Source organism: Pangasianodon hypophthalmus, chromosome 9 (genome assembly GCF_027358585.1).
Source record: "Pangasianodon hypophthalmus isolate fPanHyp1 chromosome 9, fPanHyp1.pri, whole genome shotgun sequence".
Taxonomy (NCBI): Eukaryota; Metazoa; Chordata; class Actinopteri; order Siluriformes; family Pangasiidae; genus Pangasianodon; species Pangasianodon hypophthalmus.
In genome coordinates this window covers 20,972,435-20,995,563 of record NC_069718.1, presented here as the reverse complement: position 1 = coordinate 20,995,563, position 23,129 = coordinate 20,972,435, and the positions used below count along the sequence as shown (strand labels likewise).

General features: G+C 37.5%; 1 protein-coding gene across 19 annotated transcripts in view; it reads left to right on the top strand.

Moving 5' to 3' along the window:
- nrcama (neuronal cell adhesion molecule a) overlaps positions 1–23,129 on the top strand; it is an 80,697-nt gene that overhangs the window by 40,061 nt on the left and 17,507 nt on the right. For 8 of the 19 annotated variants that reach the window (XM_026919156.3, XM_026919146.3, XM_034307310.2 and 5 more), the window contains exons 3-15: positions 9,949–10,087; positions 11,492–11,509; positions 12,002–12,107; positions 13,264–13,460; positions 13,826–13,948; positions 15,118–15,288; positions 15,733–15,789; positions 16,761–16,872; positions 17,014–17,198; positions 17,644–17,775; positions 18,481–18,624; positions 21,286–21,397; positions 22,807–22,973. In XM_026919156.3, the coding sequence (XP_026774957.1) occupies positions 10,000–10,087; positions 11,492–11,509; positions 12,002–12,107; positions 13,264–13,460; positions 13,826–13,948; positions 15,118–15,288; positions 15,733–15,789; positions 16,761–16,872; positions 17,014–17,198; positions 17,644–17,775; positions 18,481–18,624; positions 21,286–21,397; positions 22,807–22,973 (1,612 nt within the window). In that variant the 5' untranslated portion in view covers positions 9,949–9,999. Of the gene's footprint in view, positions 1–9,912; positions 10,088–11,491; positions 11,510–12,001; positions 12,108–13,263; positions 13,461–13,825; positions 13,949–15,117; positions 15,289–15,732; positions 15,790–16,760; positions 16,873–17,013; positions 17,199–17,643; positions 17,776–18,480; positions 18,625–21,285; positions 21,398–22,806; positions 22,974–23,129 lie in introns of all 19 variants that reach the window. The other 11 variants (XM_026919149.3, XM_026919151.3, XM_053236788.1 and 8 more) reach the window with 4 other exon arrangements.

Below are 23,129 nucleotides of genomic sequence, written 5' to 3'. Positions count from 1 at the left end.
CTACACATGCTGAAATGACTAATAATAGGTGCTTTTATATTCAGTTGAACAATCATTTAAAAGGAAAAGGTAACAGTCAAGGAAGCCGAACCTAAATATAACAGATTACAGTGAAGATACAGAGAAATCTCTGAACACACACACTCACACACACACAGACACACACACACACACACACACTTAATGGACATGTAGTGTCCATTACACACACTTAATGGACATGAAGATACAGAGAAATATCTGAACACACACACATTCACTGTGTGTTTGTGTGTTCAGATATTTCTCTGTATCTTCATTGTGATCTGTTACATCAATGGGCTTTTTTTCTCACGAGCTTTAGGATCTGCTGACTAACAGCATTGCCAGTGCTTTCGGCATGCTGATGCTACATTGCTGGGAAATGCGATTACCCACACTGTTCTTTAGAAAAATTAGATCTATGTTTATTTAAATTTATTTCAAAGGATTTTATTTTTCAGTCTGAATTTCTATCTTCCCTATTTTTAGAATGATTTCACTGTATTTCACAACATCCTCTGTTCATAATATATGATAATTGTACTGCTGTAACCTAGAAGTGTATGTATATTTTTAAATTTTTCTCTAGTTTGGTCACCTTCCAATTCCCCACATACTGGTTAACCCTATGAAATGACACCTACCAACTGGGGAGGGTGAAGGCTAACACGTGCTTCCTCCAAGACACAGCCTACTGCATATTTATGAACTGATGCTCATGGTGTGTAACAGAACAGCTTAACACACTCAGAGAAGGAAGCGCTATCTGCCTGTTTCCGAATACACAGATGCCCATGATTGGCTAGTGTTGACAGGTTAGAGAGTATGCCATTTCTCCCACAGCCAAGTTTGCTCTCTTGGCTCCTGGCCATGGATGGCTGTGGCATTGTCAAGATTCGAACTTGTATGAATTACTTTTGACAGTCTTTTGACAATGAGGCAAACGCTTCTCTGTTGTACCATTTTGGAGGCCACCTGGAAGTATATTTTTCCCCAATTACAATAAGTTTAGAGAGGCAAAGCATTCTTCAGGGATTACAGTTAGAGATTTACAGATGACGGAAACATTTTGTAGTCACCAACTCTCCAAATGTACAGTTAGACTCCACCTCCATGTCAACAAACTATTTGGAAGGGTTTGCCATAAGAAAGCCTTTACTTTTATCTAACCACAAATAAGTTTGGCCTAAAAAGAAGGACGGATATACAGAAAAGAACCTATTCCCCATTGTTAGGTATGGTGGAGGATCTGTGAGGTTTGGAGCTGTTTTTCCTCTAAGGACCCTGGGAACCTTTTAGGATACATGGTATTATGGACTCCATGAAGTACCAGGAGATCTTAATTGAAATTCTGGCTGCATCTGCCAAGAAGGTAAAACTGTGTCGTGGTTGGACCTTTCAGAACATATTTACAAATTGACATGGCCATGCCAGTCCCCTGACCGAAACCCCAGACAGACAGACAGACAGACAGACAGATAGATAGATAGATAGATTTTGTTGTTGTCAGGATGACTCCATTTTCTCTCATGTACCATGTATATTGCCCTGAAATCACTCAAAACATTATGATTTGATCCTACATGTCGGTATTTGAACATAGATCTGTTTTTGAGGTTATAAAATTTGATCTGTTTTTGATCCAGTTATTTTACATATGCAAATGCAAAGCCCTGTGATCTCCACTCGAATCTCACTCCTCTTGACTCACAGAATTGTGTTTGTGTGTAACACTGATTATTTCAACACACCATGGTCCTATTGACAAAAAAAAAATAAGTACACTGAGCTCTCTAAGGTCAATATCAGAGTTGTAGTTCTCTCTCGGCTCCCTGCCTGTCCTTGATCTCATTTTAATGACTTCTAAAATGATTTAGGAGCCGTAATCCTGCATTTGATGTGCTGCTTTAAAGGTCAGGGGAAACAGCGGTGGTAGTGTTTCTACCTGCCCACTGTAGTGTAGCAAACGAGAATCAACTTGTGTTTGAACACTGAAGGGCTATCTAGTGTTCTTTACATTATAAATAGTTCTACGGAGTCCTTATCTTCGCTTTAAGGCTTCCTCAGCTGTAGAATGTTGATATATCATTGGATTTGTTTGTGCTCTATGGGAACATAATGTAAATCTTAAGTCCTGATGCGAGTATGATAAATAATGTGTTTTGTATTGTGTGATTTATCTGATTAGGCAGCATAGACACACAGTCCTGATGGAGTTTTACCGCATTGTTTTGCATGCTAACAAGGCTCTTTGTTAATACAGTTCCAGTGATTAGGATTTTAAAACACAGCAATCTGCAATCTGAGAGGTGTTGTGAACAGAGCAGAGAAAGTTTGGGGTATATCAAAGTATGAGTAGAGTAATGAGTACATCCAGTGAGAAAACATTTATAAAAATCTGTATTTGTAAAACGGCACAAGTCATTTCTTTCCTTTCAGGCTTTTTTGGGGCCTGTTCCTGTTTTATAAACAGTTCTTGTAGCTAATATTATTTTTATATTAGATTATATGAGTCTGATGTGACAGTGTGTTTCAAAAAGATTTCTATTAGTACTGTGACTTAGGAAGCAATGGAAATTAGCTCCACATCATGCAGAACACAGGATCATAAACACTGTTTCATGTGATTGATGTAAGCTCTGATGGTGAATCATGTTTTCACTAAACCCATGTGACCTTTACTGAGTTGAAAAGCTGCTGGGAAAACAACACCGTAAACAACACCAAACATTGATCATTGCTAATTTGTGTAATATGGATTTTTTGTTGTTGTGCTTATGAAAAGGAGACCAGCTTGTTTTTACCCAAGTGCATTCCATGAACTACAGGACCCCAATTCATATGTTAACCATCTCGCTGATTTGCATACCCCCTCTGTAATTATAAAATCTAATGAGAGGCTTATGAGAGACATATGCTCGGCCTGCGCTTGATGGAATGCTATTGTGCAGCGGTCTTTATAGATAAGAGAAGTAGCACAGAAGATTACACTAATAGAATCTTCAAACAGACCAGCTATAATCTTCAAAAAAAAAAATCCTGATATGCTTGATTAACCATGAAGATGTTAAATAATTTAAAAGAGTCTTACGCTTGAAAAATTTTAAATAATTCAAGAAAGATATGCAGGTCTGTATGCAGGTCTGGTTTAAAAAAACAGTGTATCATTTTTTAACCTCTGAGAATAAAATGTTTTGATCAAAAATTACATGAATTCAATATTTTTTATGGGGGGAACTATATAAAATACTGTGTCTGGTATATTGGATGTTTGGAATTAGACACATGAAATCTGCAAGATTCTTGAAAATAGACAGAAGAAAAAAAAAGAAAAGGTTTACTGTATATAAATAGAATGATGCATATGAATGACCATAGTTTCAGTAATCATACTCATCCTCACTATCCTTAACACTGCAGTGACACTGTATTCTTAAATAATATATTACCATCATTAAGAAATGTTATATTCAGCAAAATTTACACACAGTTGATGTATTGAAAAAAAAACTCCTCTCTGCTATATAGCCTTCCTTTGTAAGTTTCACAAATGGAACTTTCTATATTGACATGTACAATGACTTTTCAGATACAAAAATAGTATTATTCAGAAAATGTAATGTTTTATCTGGTCACGAAAGGTATAACAAAAACAATGCTTTTATAATAACCTGCACTTTTCTGGGAAGGCTTTCCTCTAGATTTTGGAGCGTGGCTGTGGGGATTTGTTTTCATTCAGCCACAAGAGCATTAGTGAGCTCAGGCACTGATGTAGGGCGAGGAGGCCTGGGGTGCAGTCGGCATTCCCGTTCATCCCAAAGGTGTTCAGTGGGGTTGAGGTCAGGGTTCTGTGCAGGCCACTCGAGTTCTACTACAGCCTTGTTAAATCCTGTGTTTATGGATGTTCGCTTTGTACACAGGGGCATTGACATGCTGGAACATTTTTGGGCCCCTTAATTCCAGTGAAGGGAAATCGTAATGCTAAGGCATACACAGACATTCTATACAATTGTGTGCTTCCGGCTTTGTGGCTCTGCTCACATATGTGTGTGATGCTCAAGTGTCCATATTCTTTTGGCGGTGTAATGCATGTCCTAGTACTCTATACGTCACCAGCAAAGTGATGTATCCACCAATGGTGGATAGAAACTAATCTGTAGACAAAAGTACAGAGCAAGTGAATTAGCAGGCATCTGGACAAACTATCTGTTCTCTACTTTTTAATTCAGTGGTTTGAAGATAGAAGGAATGAATATGTATGAATGTGCAAACTGGAACCATTGGGTGTCCTTCTGCTGTGTCAATGCCATACCTGCTCATCTCCACCCTGGAAAAAATTGGAAAATTGTTTGTTTCGGAATGCTGAATTTACTTACCAACTTTAGAGGCATTTATAGACCACTGTAATCGACTGGTGTCCCACCCAGGATGTACTCCCAATTCATGTCCAGTGTTCCTGGGATAGGCTCCAGATCCACCACAACCAATGAGTTCTCGCTGCTACTTTACAACTGTACTGTATTTTATAGTAGGCAATGTTAGCACGCATCTAGCCAGCTAATTAACTGTGAATGGAGTAATGTCGTCCCTCCCACTCAGAGCGCACGGCCAAATTTGCTCTCGAGACTCCTGCCAATGGATGACTTTGGCATCAATGTAAGGGTCTATTTTATCGAACTGCAAACTGAGCTCATACATAGCCAATCCTCCTTCCCAATCATTACAGAAGTACTACGAAATTATCTGTTTTCCTTCAACGTTTGTGGTAACAAATTTGACTCAAATATCAATCTGTATAAACACAACCCTCCAGGATTTCAATTTCTGATAGGAGGTCATCTTTAAGGAAACTGTCAGATGAGCCTGATTCCTTACAGAGTTAATATAAGAGAGTCTAACGTTATGCTCACAGCAGTATGATGTCAGTATGATACTGGTAATAAGAGTCAGGGTGATTCTGTGTGTGTGTGTGTGTGTGTGTGTGTGTGAGACAGCGTTTTTGATTGCAGTCCTGATTGAACATGACTCCCTGCTGATTTCAGAACTGGAGGACTGTGCCCTAATGACTCTCTGCTTCAGTGAATGTAGAGAGCCATGTGTTCCTGACATGTGTGTTGATTGAAATAGTGAACGGATGCACAGAGGCCCGCCATAGAGCCAATTATTTCACAAGCAGAGCAGCATTTTACATAGAATTAAATAGAATGCACATTTTTATAGAAAGCTAAACTCGTCTATTTTTCTATACCCAATAAGTAACATATGAAGCATGTGATATGAGGCACAAAGTAATCAATCTCCTCACTGGACTTTTTCGACATATATGACAAGTCTGATCAAACTGATTTATCACCGCCTTGCCAAAGACCTTTGATGTGAATTGCATGTGCAGGAATTAGATGGGAGAAGTGCCACATCCACTGACTGCAGCTCTTGCCTGTGCATTGCTCAGTGTGATTACTCATTTCTATAATGAAATATTGGATTTTTTGTTGAAGCCGAACACATTCCTGTTATCCTGCTGGTCAATAATTCAGTGATTCATTTTCAAGGACAGATGATTGTATGTTAGGAGTTCTGTGTTGAAATCTTGAAATTTTTGGTATTATGAATTATTTTAGCGTCTCATGCAGTAAAAGACATATACTTGCAAATCCATGCATATACTGTGACATTGCTTCACATTCTTTTATACAATTCTTGGCTACAGACAGCAGTGGACTCTCTGATTGTATATACTCTCTGATTAAGAGAATTGATATTGAATTCTTGCACTTGTTTTCTTTAGGATATGAAAGAATAACAAATCTTTCGTTTTTTGATATGGACGACTCAGCTGTGAGTTTGTGCTTGTGATTTTTCCCAGTCTCAAATTGCTTGCAAGAAGTGTCTGCTTGTGAACGTTCGTCTCTGATTCACTGCCTGAGGCGAATGAAATTTCCACACAGTGACATGAAGCCTCCAGCTACAGTCCAGCTCGCTTTCAGGGTTAGTGCTAAATTAGCCAGCACCAACAAATACATACGTACAAGTCCCCGAAGACAACATGAACTGAGACCTGCTCCTGCAAATCTACAATGCCCTGCAGTGATAAGCGAACAGGAGTCTAGCAGGCCGGGTGTACTGCCTCTTGTCCTACCAGATGCCGCATATTAAGGCTTGCGATTATAGCACACGATACAATAGAATCACAGCGCATGAACAAATTCATCCATGCCATTGCAGTTTATGGTTATGGCATGTCTCTCTATCTCTGCGTGTGGTGAAGATGGCCCTGATATTTTTAATGGTGCAGGGAGAACAGAAGGGCTTCAGCCAGCGCATCTGCTAGAAACAAAGTCATGTTGTTTTATGCAGATGGCTTCATATTAGCATAATACAAATTAAATTAACTTCTCTACTGTTTAGGCTTGATCACTTGATATGAGGTGTCGATGCTGTTTTAGCAGAAGGGCTCATTCTGCTGCGGCGTAATTGTTTCCTGAAATGTGTGAAGATTTCATTCTGCGTCTTTGTGCTTCTCTGAGTAATGAATGTGTCACTGGAAATTTGTAAGCTGATGAATTGGGAGAATGAAATTCACCTCAAGCAGCTCAGTGAGGCTGTTAGTGCTGTGTACATCCAGCTGGCGGGGCAAATGCCACCTCTGATACAAACTAGGATCTCCCTGTCAGTGTAGCGGTGACAATATGGCTGTAATCATCACAGCTCTGAAGCTAGTCCAAAATAATGACAATATTTAGGAGACTTGTAGAAAGGTAGCTCTGACTTCTACATCAGATTAACATTAACTGGACGGTGCACTCACCGTCACGCTAAAGTAAAGATAATAAATAACAGGAGACTGGAACAGTAGCTAATGCAGCCGTGAGTGCTGTTAACTTACTTCCCTCATTGCTGGCTACATTGACGCACACTCTTCTCATCTCTCCATATTTCTCTCTCGTCTTGTTTTGACATTTGCACACATTGAATCCTCAAGACATTGTGAATAGGCAGTGTCAGGTGAGTTAGTCTGAATTTGCCTGCCTTCTCTGAGTTAATGGCATAATGGGACATTCACGCTGCCTGGCAACAATGAAGGGCCTATAGAGGCTGTTACGTGATTGGCAGCTGCATTCTACCCTCTATTTGACTTTGAAGAGCAAAGTTTTTCTAGCTGGAGAATGGGGTTTGGAATCCATGGCAACCAGGCCCAAGTGATTGCTGGACTTTATGTTACTTTAGTGATGGCTTTTTCAGTTCCACACTGCTGAAATGACTTTGAAGGTATTCAGATCAATACTTAAGAAAAGTTCCAGACATGAAGATCTAGGGTGTAACTTATGTTGGTCGTTGATATTTTACAATATATGGACTTCATGGCTTTTCTCGAATATACATATCTAATAAAGTATATAATATTGGTTCATTTAACTAGCAATAGCTTCACCCTAGCAATTGTGTCAAATGGTGTACAGTAGGCTTGTGCAATATAAACTTTTTTCTTGTCCCTACATGATATCACATTGCCACAGTATACAGTGGTGGTTATGCCAATTATATTACATTACCAGATCTGACATCCTTTACGCATTTTGCATAGGAGCTCAGAGTTAGTTTGTACGTGTTATCACTCAAAGTTACTCCAACAGAGTAGTCTTCTTCTCCCAGTAAAACAGGAGATGAGCCAATAGACACACACACCTGGAATAATCTATGTAGGTGTTTTGACCTCTCCAGTATTAACCAAGACAACCTGAAAGGCTTATTCCCTTCTCCCAATCTCACATTCTTTCGACTTGTGCAGGCTCTCGATTTCTGCAAAGGTAAACAAAGAGTTCATTAACGTGAAATAAAATTGATAAATGTATGTTTAACTTAGCTAATGTTAGAGAAGTGTGTATATATATATATATATATATATATATATATATATATTTAACGTTATTTAACGTTATTTATCAGAGATGCCAAACATCTGTTGTGTCAAACAACACTGTGGGAGAAAAAAGGATGAAGACCCAAAAAGAATAAATAGGCCTACAACAAAGTGTCAAATCTAACACTTTACAAATAATGCTAATGGTGAAAATTATTAAATACGCATTTTTTTTCTCTCTCCTGTGCTCTATTGCTCAACACTTGGAGAAGCGTCAACAGTGAAAATGTCATCCATGTTGACATTACACAACTGATTTATAGAAGGATTATATTGAAATATGCTGTTATGGTCTAAATGTTTACCAAACATTACTGCAGAACGACTAATCCACCATCCAGATGAGTTTTTGCAAATGCAGCTGTTGCTGAGAGCTGATAATATTATTCCACCCTTTCCTACTCTCCTTAAACTGGAAATGGTGGAAATTTCTTATTTTCCTATGATTTTTTTTGGCTAGCAGTTCAGAACAATTAAATTTGTTATTGCAATATTTTTAAATGGAAAATCACAAGAAGAAAAAAATTAATATTGAACAAGCCTAGTGTAAAGTGATTGAAAGTTTTTTTTCCTAACTTTTTTTTTTTAAATTACTACACTTGTGTAACTGGTAGAGGATAACTGCATTTGTGTGAACTGCTGGCTTTCCAATAAAACGTCCCTGCATACTAAATACACAGAAACTAAGAAAGGTATTTGTGCAATTACTGTACAGTGTTGTTACGTGATAATTAGCAGAAATATCACCACTCTGTAATGGAAGAATACCTACATAGTGACTACATATCCGTTTTAAAGTTTAACAGTACCATATTGGTTGTACAGTGACAACCCAGAGGAAAGCTTGGAATGTAATTTGAAAATACCAACAAACTGGACAGTTGGTCTGCTGTTGCTGTGTACGTACTGTCAAATAACATATTGATTGAAAGCCTGAACTTTTGGTTGGTTACCAGGGTACACAAGCAGCACAGCTATGTCAATATTAGGTAAGTTCCATTTCTGGGACGTTGCAGTTTACAGACCCATTTAATGTAGATGATTACATGCATGCAAAGAAAAGTCTTTCATACGAACATTAATACCCTCAGCTAATTACCTGTTACAACTGTTTTGTGTACTTACTTGAGACAAAATTAAATGTGTACAGTACTGTGCGAAAGTCTCAAAAACACTTGATTTAAAAAAAAAAAAAAAAGGATCATGTCTTAGATGTTTATTTTATTGTTTCTGTATTAGTCTATGAGTAGAAAAGACCAAATCTTAGATTTCCATCTTGTTCAAGTACCATATTAAGTAATTTTCAGAAGAAAGCCAGATTGCATTCTAAGAGCAGAGCTCAGTACATGGTTAAATGTAAATAAGAAGAACTTGGGCAAGTTCTCCATGATGCTTGAAATAATGGACCAGTTGTTTGACAGTGTACCTGAAAGAACTGATGCAGTTTACTAAGAGAATCCTGGTCACACAAATTGTCTACTGTTTTAAATATACCCAAGACATTTTGAACAGTATTGTGTTTGCATAAGATGCAATATTATGCCTCTGAAACAGTTAATACATTCTCAGTACTTACATGTATGGTTTATTTGTAGCTACACGGGTATTACCGACACTTATAGTATAAAGTGGGACCCAGTATTTTCCCTCAAAGTTAGAATGCACTAACAGCTCAGGCATGTGGAGTGATCGATAAAGGGGCTAATGGCATTGCCATACTGTATGTCTGAAGCAATTGAGCTTGTGCAGTGAGGTTATGGGTATATTAATGGATTTGTTGTAGATGTCTCATTTTTTTTTTTTTTTTTTTTACACTTTATGTTTATGGACAAGTTGATGCACAATGTCTCTTTACTTCTTTTTACTGTGTGCATTTATTATTTTTTTGGCCTCTGTCCCTCCTCCCCATACTGCTTCACATGTCTCCTTTTTACTTCCTGTCCTCAATACTGACTCCTTTTTCCTCCTAGGTAGTTAACGTTCTCCCACCTTGCTTCTCGTTGCAGTGGTGGATGTTCTTGTGGAAACTGTGGCCCTGATAGTGGTCTCCCAAGCTCATGATGGACCGGTCGAGAGACTATCATACTGTGCTGCTGGTGCTCTTTCTGGGTCATGTGCTCACGGCACTGGAGGTCCCTCTCGACCGTGAGTACACATGCGTACACACATTCACTGCATGTCCCAAAAGCTCCTTCTTACACACCAGGCACAAATATTTCTCCAATACATAGTAGAGGTGTAACGTTACATCATTGGCACAATGGATGTGCATTGTGGAAATGTGCGACTCACATTGTGCAAATTAGCGTTCTATTCATTATTCGTGTAATGCAGTTGCATTATTTGAACACCAGAGGTCCCAATCTGTGAATAGAAATAAATATATAGCGAGCATGCTGGACACATGATCGCTTTCTTTCATGGAAAGCCTGCGAGATCTGCACTTGTGAAGTCCGATAGCCCAATAGTTCCGGATTGCAATGACCAATACACATTATATGTAATACGATTACACAACCATGTTATAATGGTTAAAAAGAGCTCTTCAGTAGCTTTCAAACAACGCCAGGGGCTGCAGAAATCAGGCATTTTAGTCGACTTTGGAGCTCTATTTCTGCTACAGAGCTCATTATATTGCAGTTAATCATTTTCCCCTGGTCAGACACTTTGTTTGTTTATTCAAAATTTTTGGGAGAATTTATAAATTTATTAATTTATTTTTAAGATATGGTGAACCTGTAGTAAATTTTGTTTAAAGTATTAAACCTCTGTTCATAGCAATTTTGATTTATTTAGTTTTATACAGACAGAAATGCACATTGCACAAGAAGTCATTTCAGTCATAATTTTTCTTTATTCAAATTTTGTACAAAATATTCTGAGAATCGAAATCTAAATTATGAAGCTGGTATCGTGCATTGAAACTGAATGAATCGTGACACCCCTAATGAGTGTATCATTACACCCCTAATATGGAGTCAGTTTTGTGGAATTAATTCAAAAATTCAAAAACAAAAGATTGCTTAACTATTTTTTTTACTATTAGCTTTTTTTTTTTTTTTTTTTTTACATTTTATTTAATTTCGTAGATGCGTTTTAGCTTTATTTTTTCTTCTGCAATTCTTCCACTGTTAATTATGATTAGCTCATTTTTATAATTATAAATATTAAAACAATAATAAATTATAAATATTTAAAATGAAGCTGTCTTCACCCCATCTGGTTGGGAAGCAGTTACAGTAATAAGGTCTTGGGCTTCATTTAAAACCCTGTGATTATTGTGTACATTTACAGTGTCTACAAGCATGATTGCTAATATCCTGTAGTGAATGGGATGCTAGCTATCAGACAACATAAAGTGATTATATTAAATTATGACCATCAATTAATGCACCCAGATACAAAGCAGGGGCTGAGCATATTCCTCAAAGAGTGCAATGTAAAGGAAAAACATAGCTAGCTACAATTCCCAGCTCTTTAAAACTACACTAATATGTGATCTTCTTTTATACTTGTCATTATTTTTCTCTCTCCTGTTGGGGAATAAAGCTAAAGTTCTGGAAGGATGTAAGTCATGAATTTGTTTTGATGTTGGAATTTCTGTTTGCTTTTGTGTTGCATATGACCTAGTGGCATTATGTGGACTTGCATCCAATGTGCAGTGATTTCTAGCTTAATTTACATTCTTATTCATTTGGGAGATAATTAAGGAAACAACTGAGACAATACAGTGCAAGCAAGATTTGCTCTTCTGCTTTTCATTCAGCATGAAGTTCACCTCTAAATACATAAAACTATACATATTTGTACTGTTTATAGGACATTCATATGTTGCATGTTTGCCCTGCGTGCTGTGATCCAATCTTATTAATTTGCTTGCTTTTGTTTTGCTTTTATAGACATAGAAAACTATGAATGCATGATATCCTGTGTTCCAGTTTGCCTGTGGGTGTGTGATATAGGGTTTGAAGGCGAGTTCTTGTTTCATTGCGGTGTATTGGTAAATGGTCAGAGTAAGTAATGGCCATCCTGATTTATTCATTTTGTGTGTGACCTTAGTGCCGCAGCCTCCAACCATAACCCACCAGTCTCCTAAAGATTACATTGTCGATCCACGGGAAAACATTGTCATCCACTGTGAGGCTAAAGGAAAACCTCACCCAAGGTGAGAGATTTATGTTGTGGTTAGTTGTACATAATTGACTTTTTCTTATTATCTCTATATGAATTGTAAACACTGGGAGCAATAAGGATTTTATCTCAGCCATTAAATGACTTCTTAGAACTGTCATTAAAGAATATATGAGAGTACAACAAAATGGATGTCTGGCATGAAGATAAGCAAGAGGCGTTTAACCAAAGGATAGAGTTTAATTATGTTATGAATAATCCTTGGTTTGCTATCTCTAAATTTCACAAAGAGCCCAGATTCATCACTTCTGAGGATCAACTTCGAGCTCAGTTCTCAAAGCTGAAAGAAAATTACCGGAAATTTTTGAGCCAGTGTATATTAGCCATATTTAATCCTTTTGCTTTGTCCTAATGAGATAAATGGTTGGTTAGTCTGATTGTGATAAACATTACTGTTGCAATAATATTCTCTGATGATTATTTTTACACTATATGGACAAAAGTATGTGGACACCTGACCATCACACCAATATGTGCTTGTTGAACATCCCATTCCAGATTTAGTTCCCCTTTGCTGTTATAGAAACCTCCACTCTTCTGGGAAGGTTTTCCACTAGATTTTGGAGTGTAGTTGTGGAGTTTTGTGCTCATTCAGCTACAAGAGCATTAGTGAGGTTAGACTCTGATGTTGCACGAGGAGGCCTGGGGTGCAGTCAGCTTTCCAGTTCAAACGCAGAAGGTCCCAAAGGTGTTCAGTGGAGTTGAGGTCAGGACTCTGTGCAGGACACTCGGGTTCTTCACTCCAACCCTGGCAAACCATGTCTTCATGGACCTCACCTTTGTACACAGGGGCATTGTCATGCTGGAACAGGTTTAGGCCCCTTAGTTCCAGAGAAGAGAAATTATAATGCTACAGTGTACAAAGATATCCCAAAAAACTGAGTGCTTCCAACTTTGATGCAGCAGTTTGGCAAAGACCCACATACGGTCAGGTATCCAAATACTTTTGGCCATATAGTGTATATTGGATAAATATGTGGTATGTTATCTGCATAGTTAAGAACCGCTGTGCTTGAGACAATGACTCATAACTGTGGGGTTATATTAAAGAGACCACATGCATAAAGGCTGTGCATGAATCAGTGAGTTGTTATTTTGCTATGGCTAAACTGTTCACTGTATTTACACAGCTTCTCCTGGACGAAGAATGGCATACATTTTGATGTTGATAAGGACTCTAAAGTGACTATGAAGCCCCATTCAGGGACTCTGGTGATTGACATCAGTGGAGGAGAGAGGGCAGAAGATTATGAGGGTGTCTACCAGTGCACTGCACGCAACGAGCATGGGACAGCTGTCTCAAACAACATTGTCATCCGCCAATCAAGTAGGTTTGAATTATTTGTGCATAATATCACTGTATTTTTGTTCTTTCAGCTCATTTGCTGCTTTTGAAAGTATAACTTTATGCAAATTAAACTTTCTTTTTTTATCCATGTGGAAAAAGTCATGTCTGCCATCATTAAAGCACTTATTTTGGAAGGTATATAAATTTAAACACAGAGCATGCAACGTTTCCTCAATATTCCCCTCATGTTCTCCTCATGTTGAAATTTTAGCTTCGAGTCAGCTTCTTCCTATTCGCTCTTTCCTTCATCAATCCAAAAATAGCTCAGTGTCTATTTTTTGGACCATTGTGTAAAAATGTGTAGAAGACCTTTAAACAGATGAGGTGTGTGTTGTGTTGTGTAGGATCGCCTCTGTGGTCAAAGGAGAGAATCAAACCAGTCATCATCCAGGAAGGCAGGTCTCTAGTGCTGCAGTGCAGACCTCCTGCAGGACTCCCTCCTCCTATCGTCTTCTGGATGGACAACAGTAAGCCTTTTTCTTCATCCTCCACTGCATCTCAACACCACTAATCCTCCCTTATACACACAGAACTGAGGATCACATGCTCCGCAATCAATCCAAGCATTACTTCTCCACACCATTAACCATTAAGGCAGATGTAATTAATATATTTTTCTGGGATGATCTGGTTTTACAATGGCGAATGCAACATACTCTGTTAATATAAAATTAATAACCTATCATCGGGAGATCGAGACTGCGAATCCAGACGATGCCACAGCCATCTGTGGCCAGGAGTCCAGGAGAGCAAAATTGGCCGTGCTGTATAGGTGGGAGGGATGACATTACTCTCTCCCCTGTCAATCAGACACTAGACAATCATGAGAGCTGTGAGCTCATGTATGAGGAAGAGGGTAGATAGCACTTTCCTTTCAGTGTATTCACTTGCTCTGTGATGATATGGTGGCGTCCCCGTTTGGTAGATGTCATGTGATAGGGAAGATCTAGTTAGCCGGTGAGAACTGGCAAATGACCAAATTGGACGAAAGTTTGATTAAAAAAATAGAAATTTAAAAAATATTGTCCAAAGTCAATGCCTTAGGCACATTAGTCACTTTTAACCAGTTCACATAGTGATAAAAGAATGTTCTTTAATATGATTCGTTTTCAGTATTCAGTTTCAACTGTAAAATTGCATCTAAGTAATATATTTAAGATGTGAATTTAAGCTTTTAAAAGCTGAACCAATTTTGCCAATTTTGAAGGGGTTAAAATTATGAAACAACATAGGAATAAGAGGATCAGGCTTATGTGATGTTGTATAACACTAGAGCATCAGTGTGTCTATTTTCCGGAGTTCCCCTGAACAGAACAGAGCTGCACTCACTATAACCTTCTTCACTCTATGAGTCCGATTAGGTATTTCTATGAATATATTTTTATGAAGCTGTTATGTTTTATTGCTACACACATTTTAGTAGTAGGGTTGAAGCAGTGGGCTGTTTCTATTCCTCTGTTCATCTTTATCTTTTCTCCTTCTTCACTCCATATTGCTGTCTGTACCTGCTCAAGCATGTAGCTGTCATCCTGGCCCTATTTGCAGTCTTTAATAGCCTCCATCTCTCCATCCCTCTCCCTCTCTCTCTCTCTCTCTCTCTCTCTCTCTCTGTCTCTCTCTATTTTCATATCTCCAGATTTCCAGAGGCTTCCACAGAGCAACCGTGTCTCTCAGGGCCTGAACGGTGACCTCTACTTCTCCAACGTGATGATGGAAGATTCCAGAAGTGACTACATTTGTTACGCACGCTTCCCCCACACACAGACCATTCAGCAAAAGCAGCCCATCAGCGTTCGTGTCCTCAACAGTGAGTCCCTTATGACTGCTGCGTACATCTGTAGGAGAAAAGCTGGGGGTAGTTTCCTGCACTAGTTTATGATTACGATAACCACAATTGTGATGCCACCCGCTCTGAATGGGTGGCCTTGTCTGGAGTCCCATAGGTTTTTGTTTGAGAAAGTTGCAGTAAAGCCTCCAAACTGCCATTCATCACGGTAATGTACTGTCCTGTCTTTCCGAGGGACAAAGAGTACTCTTGGGGCATGTTTTTGTGAAATGTCACAGACAGCACAACTATTTAACCCTTTCATTAATCATGTTTTTCCTTGTTTTTATTCATCCACAGCTTTCATTTTATGGCCACAGACTTTTTTTTGTTATTCAGCCACTTTTTACATTTTTATTTGGTTAAATTTTGTTTAATTTTTTTTTAGCATGATTTGTATACATTTGAATTTCTGTTGTGTTACAGTGGATGCAATCAATGAGACAATGGCAGCTTATTTGAATGAGACTGATTTGTTTGGTGGTGAGTGATGCCGCCCCCTAGTGATTGCCCCTCTGTACTTTAACCAACCCCTAGAGATTAACCCCTCTCTTAGTTTCACCAACCACAAATCACTCACTAACTCAAAACTTCAATCAACCTTTCCTCACTTCTCCAATACAAACGTGGGTTCTCACATTCTCAAATGTTCTTGTTCTTTTCTTGTTTCTTAATATTAATATTTCCATGTTATTCCATGTATGATCTGTTACCTGATCCAATCAGAATGACTACTTTGCATGTTGACATTTCCTCATGCTTTCCAGGCTTCTTTACCTAATACACACAACACTATTTTTTTATTATTGTTGTTATTTGAAATGGTTACTGCTTATATTAGTGAAAAATAAGAATTATCTTGATAAATGATCTCAAGATTTTCTGTCATCATGACATGCTGACTCATTAGTATCTACTACAGGATAATGAGTTATAATCTACTCTTATAACATGCTTGTAGCTTTTCAGATGCATATTGTAGCCAAACCATCCAGTAACTTCCAGTACTGTCCACTGATCCCTCTATCCATCTCATTCAAGCGATTCTGAGATTCACTCGCAGTTTGCTCATTTCTCATTGATGCTGCTGCATCGTATTCACTCCGGGCCTCATTCACTAAAGGTTTTAGAATAAGGTTCTAGCAGCTATTTGATTCTCATGTCCCTGTCCCTGGCTAATGGCTGATTTTATATGCCCAGTGGATACAGGCCTGACTGAAGGTAAAGCAAGTTCAATTTTTAGTTTTGAAAGCTATGTGGCGGTTATAACAGCGATCAGATTTGAAATGCAACAAGTGTTTTATTAGTGAGTAAAAATGCAGTGGAAGTGTGGTGCACAGCTCAGCACTATCGTTAAACTCTTTTACTATTAAAACAATTATTTAGCACAATTGAGACCATGATGATGTTTACCTGCTCAGTTTGACTTCTTACTGTGAGTGTTCTCACTTCAGATGATGCAGTAGAGGAGATACGACCTTCATTTCTGGTTCCGAGTGGTTCTACAAGCTCAAAGATGGTCCTTAGAGGACAGGTTCTGGAGCTGGAGTGCATTGCTGCAGGACTGTAAGCCGACTCTTACTTTCACTTTTTGTTTTATATCCTGATCTGTTTTACTTTAACAGTGAGTTGAGTCAGAGCAATGACCTGATATAAGCTCTCACTCCTCCTCTCATCTTTCATTTTTTTCATTCCTTATTTCTCCAGCCCTACTCCAGAGATCTCTTGGAGCAAGGTGAGTGGTGACCTCCCCACTACAAGAACCGACTTCTTAAACTTTCAGAAAACACTCAGGATCATGGAGGTCTCTGAGGCAGATGCTGGGGATTACCGCTGCACTGCAAAGAACCACCTGGGCTCTGTCCACCACACTATCCACGTAACTGTGAAAGGTGAGATGGATAGCAGTCTCAATCACTTCACTCCACATTTGCTCTCCTCTACATTTCCTCTTATTGATTTTTAAATGCAGCGCAGGACTTTATTATCTGGGGACCTGATGTTCTGTCAGTAAACAACATTGTATATTGAGAAACTTTATTCGATTGTCTTGTGAAAAGTGCAGTACAGGAAAAAGGTTCCGAGCACTGACAGCATTAAGAGCTTGTATGTATTGCATACTGTAAACACATACTCTCAGATGGAAAACGTTTGCATAATGTAGACCTCTATCTTATGAGCACTATGAATCAGTTGTTTTGTTTGTCTTTGTGGTTTGTGTATGCTTTTAATCTCATGTTTGGTCTCGGAATGACTACAAATACATATAGAATAGATTTATTGTGCGAAAATGTTCCTAATCCAGTTTCTGTGTTGTTCTTGTTTGTTGGTATCCAGCTGCTCCGTACTGGATCAGTTCACCACGTAATCTGGTCTTGGCTCCGATGGAGAATGGAGTGTTAACATGCCGAGCAAGAGGAAACCCCAAACCCGCCATCGCCTGGTTCATGAATGGAGTACCCATTGAGAGTCAGCATCTTTCCTTATTAAACATGCTTACTGTGGAATTCTTTATAGGTCATGTTCAGAGTCAAAAGTTACCTCCATATTTATGTGGGGAAAGTTACGCATATTCAGAAACAGGTTACACAGCTGCCAATTTTAAAGTCAATTTTAAGGGTGTGCTATTCAGATTATGCTAATTACCTGTGCGTAGTTCATGCCTCTGAGGTTGTCAGATTTTTATTCATTCATTTATTAAAAGAATCTCAGTATAATAATGTAAAGATAACGGGTTGAAGGATAAGCTAATCAAACAGTCATCTATGCTTACAGCTGACTTTAAGTAAGTGTGGTTCATTATTTTATCCATAAAATAAATCTGTGCTCAAGATAAGGAATGTCTCTGATTAAGGTTATTTCTCCTCCCATGTCCTCTGTGTGGAAAAAAAAACTTTTTGGGATTTTAAGGGATGATACTCTTAATTAATTGATATTCCATATATACTTGAATGACATAACATAGTTACAGTATATGAGTGTATTGATTATGTGTATATGTGTATATGATTGTATTGTATGGGAAGTAATTAGAAGGTGCAGGAATCTATAAATGTAACCCTTATAGATCTTCAGCTGTTTTCACTTTAAGAGTTATTTCTGTTCACAAAATCAATTTCCATCCAACAAATCTCATGACTTTATGCTTTGTATATGTATTTTGTTTTCTAATAGATTCTCCTGCAGACCCAAGCAGAAAAGTAGAGGATGATACTGTTATTTTCACTGAGGTTCAGACTGGCTCCAGCGCTGTGTACCAGTGTAATGTCTCTAATGAATATGGGTATCTGCTTGCCAATGCCTTCATCAATGTACTGGGTAATACGTCTGTTTTAAATAATCTCATTAATTTGGATTATTCATTGCATGAAACAATTATTTTAATATTATATACTCGTGACGTCGCTCCTGCTGTATTGCTTCAGTATTATCATTACCACTACTGCACTGTGAAATCTAATTACTTGGCTTTACTTCAGAAAAGCATGCAAACTGCTTTAAAATCTAAGTAAAAAAATCTAAGTAAAATTGAAGTTTATTAGATTAAAAATCGAAGTGAACATACTTATGTGGATCAAGTAAAATGGACTAGGAATTGCATGTTGTTATGAGTAACACTGCCCAAGTGCACTACACTTTCTCTTGGGTTTAAGTACTTCAAACAAAGCCTTAAAATTTGCTAATTACATAATTTAGATATACTGTAGATTCAGTATGGACAACTCAGAATTACTATCCCAAGTAACTTAAACATTTCATGTAAAGTAAACCTCCCGTGTATCCCAAAAAACACATTTCTTTAAGTTGGTCTAACTGAAGAAACATGTACCTGTAACTGTAAGTCAGAATTCAAATTTACTCAGACAGCAAATGAGATTTACTTGATAAAACCGAACTGATTGCCTTAAAAAGTCTAAATAATCTTTACTGATGTAGCTTCAGTGTTATATGTCGCTTCAAACATTCATAAGTGTATGAATGTTTGAAGCGACATATAACACTGGAAAATACATCTAAATCCAAAAATAAACATTTTATACTCCTTTTAGCCTAAAACAAGAATCAAGACAGTGAAATAGTGTCAAAGTACAAATTTATTTTCCCCTTACTAATTTTTTGTGCCTTTTCAAACACCATCCAATTGGGAAAGTTTCAATAAAGACAACCAACACCATGTTTTCAATTTCAAATTTCTTTTCCAAGTCTTATTATTTAGCCAGTTTGAAACAAATCTAATTATGAGATAACAGGAAATGCATAGTGCATAGTAATATGTAAACAATGTACAAAAAATTATATTAGCACTACAATAATTTCCCATATCTTTACATAATGTAGGTACTTTAAAACCTTTCAAAACCTGGACACAATTGCATTGTGTCAGTTGGATTTTCTAAACTTCTTTGGGTTTACTTTTGTAAGTGCAGTGCTAAATGGGCAGTGCTGCACAAATGATAAGAACGATTACTCAACAGTAGCAAGATTGTAAATATGAACATTTACATACATCCTAACAAAACAGGAGATTTTAGTGTTTTAGTGTTTCGGTGAAAGCCTGTTCTGTCCCAAGAAAAGCATGACTTTTAGTGTTTTTCATGGGCTTGGGATACTCAAAGAATATGACAACCTAACCAGGACACAAAGTGCTTGTTGTAGGCTCTGGAGATTGTCTATTATAATACCTCCCTCGACAGTGATCGCAGTAAGACTGGATCAAGGTGGAGCAGGGTTGGAAAGCACTGAGGTGTATCTTCACAAATTACAGTCAGCACCCCAACAGATATCTGTGTCCGGGCCTCATCACTGTCTGAATCCTGCATAATGAAAAACAAACACATCCTGAAAAACATTAGGATTAGAAGGTGGTGATGCAGGGTTTCCCAGCAATAACTCTAACTGTGGTGTCCCATTAATTCAGTTTGTTGCCACAAAATGATCTTTATGGTTATTGAGTTTTTACATTATTCTATGTGGTGAAGGCTGAAAGTATCAGTATCAGAACTGCTCCTTCCCTTCCCGCCGACTGTCTTTCCTTCTTTAGTAAAGTAACAGCATCAAAATACACTTAAGAAATATTCATGCATACTTATTTTCACACTGAAAAAAGCCCTATCATGCTATCATGCTGCACATGTTTTAATCAGGTTAATTTAATGTGATAGTTATTTCTTCCCATCAGCACCAACATTCTTGTGAGCTCTTACAATATAATTGGATCATGTTAATATTATGTGAATTGATCACACTTGCTCTACATAATTCAAACTAGTAATTAGAAACTTGTTTAAATTAAATTTAAGCAAATGTAAGCAAATATTGTAAGCAATAAAATCATGTTTTGATGAGAAACTTAATATTTTTATGCAAACTATACATAATATGTTCTCTTAAATCTGCCCGACCACATATTCCCTTTTGTTCAGTGCAGGAAGCAAGTTGTACCACAGATTTATGCACTTTGAAGTGCATAATTAAGCACCTAAAATAAACCTTTCACCACATTTTCTCCACTTGACCAAGGGTGGAATAATACACAAACTTCTAATTCCGTATAGTGGTGCCTCCATATGATACATTTTCAAACCAGCAAAAATAAGCATTGCCTGAATATGCATTTTCCATTTTCAATTACAGAAGCACAATATCTGGAACTTGATAATGACAGTGTTTGTGTGATCCATTTAGACGCTTAGCCACAAATAACAATCCAAAAGCTGCGCATTAGAATGTAACTAAATTAAATATGGCTAAGCTTTCACTGGCATGACTCACAAGGTTGATTAGAATGAGTAAAATGAGCAAAATGAAGGAAAACTTAATTAAAGTCAGCTAATTTGTTTAATTTGAGATAGCTATTAGTTTTTACAGTGTGTGTTAAACCATTTATTATTCTTACCATGAGGCACTTTTGATCTGCTAATGTAACTTGTAAACATATTCAAATATAATTAACTTATACTTTTTTTATTGTTGTTACAGCCGAGCCTCCCAGAGTGCTCACTCCCAATAATAAAGTCTACCAGGTCATCATGAACAAGCCTGCTCTACTGGACTGTGCATCCTTTGGCTCTCCTGTTCCCAGAGTAACATGGTATGTGTATGTGTCTGTGCGTCTGCGCATGTGTTTGTGCATCTGTGTGTTAACAAGTATGTGTTTGCATCAGTGTGTCTGCTCATTACCAGCCCTGCTATGGCTGTGCATTCACAGCCCTCATGGACAGTGTGTAAACCAGACTGCAAAAACCTTCTTTAATCACCTAGTTCTGATGTTCTGCACTTTGAAAAGTTAATTACTAACTTAGGTGTGCTGTCTCAAACACACTACATCAGCAGCAGTTGGCTGCTGTTTTTGGCAACTTTGTCACGGCTGCATAATTAGAGCCAGAGCAGTTGGTGTATTTAGAGGAACTCATGGATGTTTTTTCCTGTTTTACTGGAGCAACTGTTATATTGGAAAAGTTTTTTTTGGTACTAATAGTACTAATACATTCTTAAAGTTTTTTTCCATTTAAAGTCTCAGCTAAAAAAGATTTGGGAAAGGTCTTCGAGGCAGATAGTGGAAAGAGTGTGTTGCCTTTTATGATCAAACTTAATTACCATTGACAATCACAAGTCCCTTTTTTGTGTGTTACATTAGGTTACTTCAAGTGTCCCTCTTATTATATTAACAGCCATCATAGCATTAGATTTCCCTTTTAATGCAGAGAACACAGTTCTACATCAGCACCACTTCTAATGTAGCCCTGTCACTACCTTCGCTGTTTGCTTGGATCCATGATATTGAACACTGTAACTCTTATAGATCTTGTAACCCTTTAACCCGAAAACAGGTTATCCCAATATACTATTAATTGGTTTCAAAGTTTTATTACACATTAGATCCTCTGCTTTGGAACTGATTGGGTTAAACCATTCAAAACTGTTCACAACCTAGCCATTATTTCTGATTTTTAAACTCTGAAGTTCTTCCTAAACAAAATATTTTATCTTAAAATTTCATTGTAAAAATATTTAAATGTATTTATTAAAAAGTATTAGAACATACATAACATGTTTCTCATGTTTGATTAGTCAAGGCATGATTGGTATGTTGTGTTCATCCTGTGTTCATCCTGGATGATGATTGGCTGGCAGATAGAACGTTATGAAACCTTGGAGACAGAATTAAAAAAAAAATAATGTTTCAAATATTACACCAATAACTTAAAAATAAAATTACACCAATAACTTAAAAAAATAAAACAACAATAGCACAAGTACCCCTCAAGTGATGGAGTTTATATAGTTAACTCAATTTCGACCAGATAGAATGTTATAATACTGAGGTTATTTTTTGTTGTCTGATTTTTTTCAAGCAGTCCTAGGCCTGAGAAATGATAATAAATTATTAAAGCATTAAAGCATTAAAAAATTATTATATCCTGGACAAGGCAAACATTTAAGCTAAAGCCAAGCCAGTAGCCTTGTTGTAAACTAACGGCATGGTGGCTGTCTCTACAGGTTTAAGGACAGTCGTTCCAGTGTTTTGGTGGGAGACCCTTATATATTCCATGAAAATGGAACTCTCGAGATCCCTGTGGCTCAGGCACTAAACAATGGCAAATACACCTGCATTGCCAAAAACTCCCTCGGCATCTCTGAGAATCACGTATACCTGGAGGTCAAAGGTGAGTATTGTACAATTTTAGAAGGCAATAATTGAATTTATTAGAAAAAGTTGTATCCATGCAAAGGTTTAATGCCCTCTAACCTATTATTAGGCATTAGGGCAAAAGGTTTGGCCCTTAGCTTGCATGTTGTCCATTTTCCTAATGAAGGTAGAT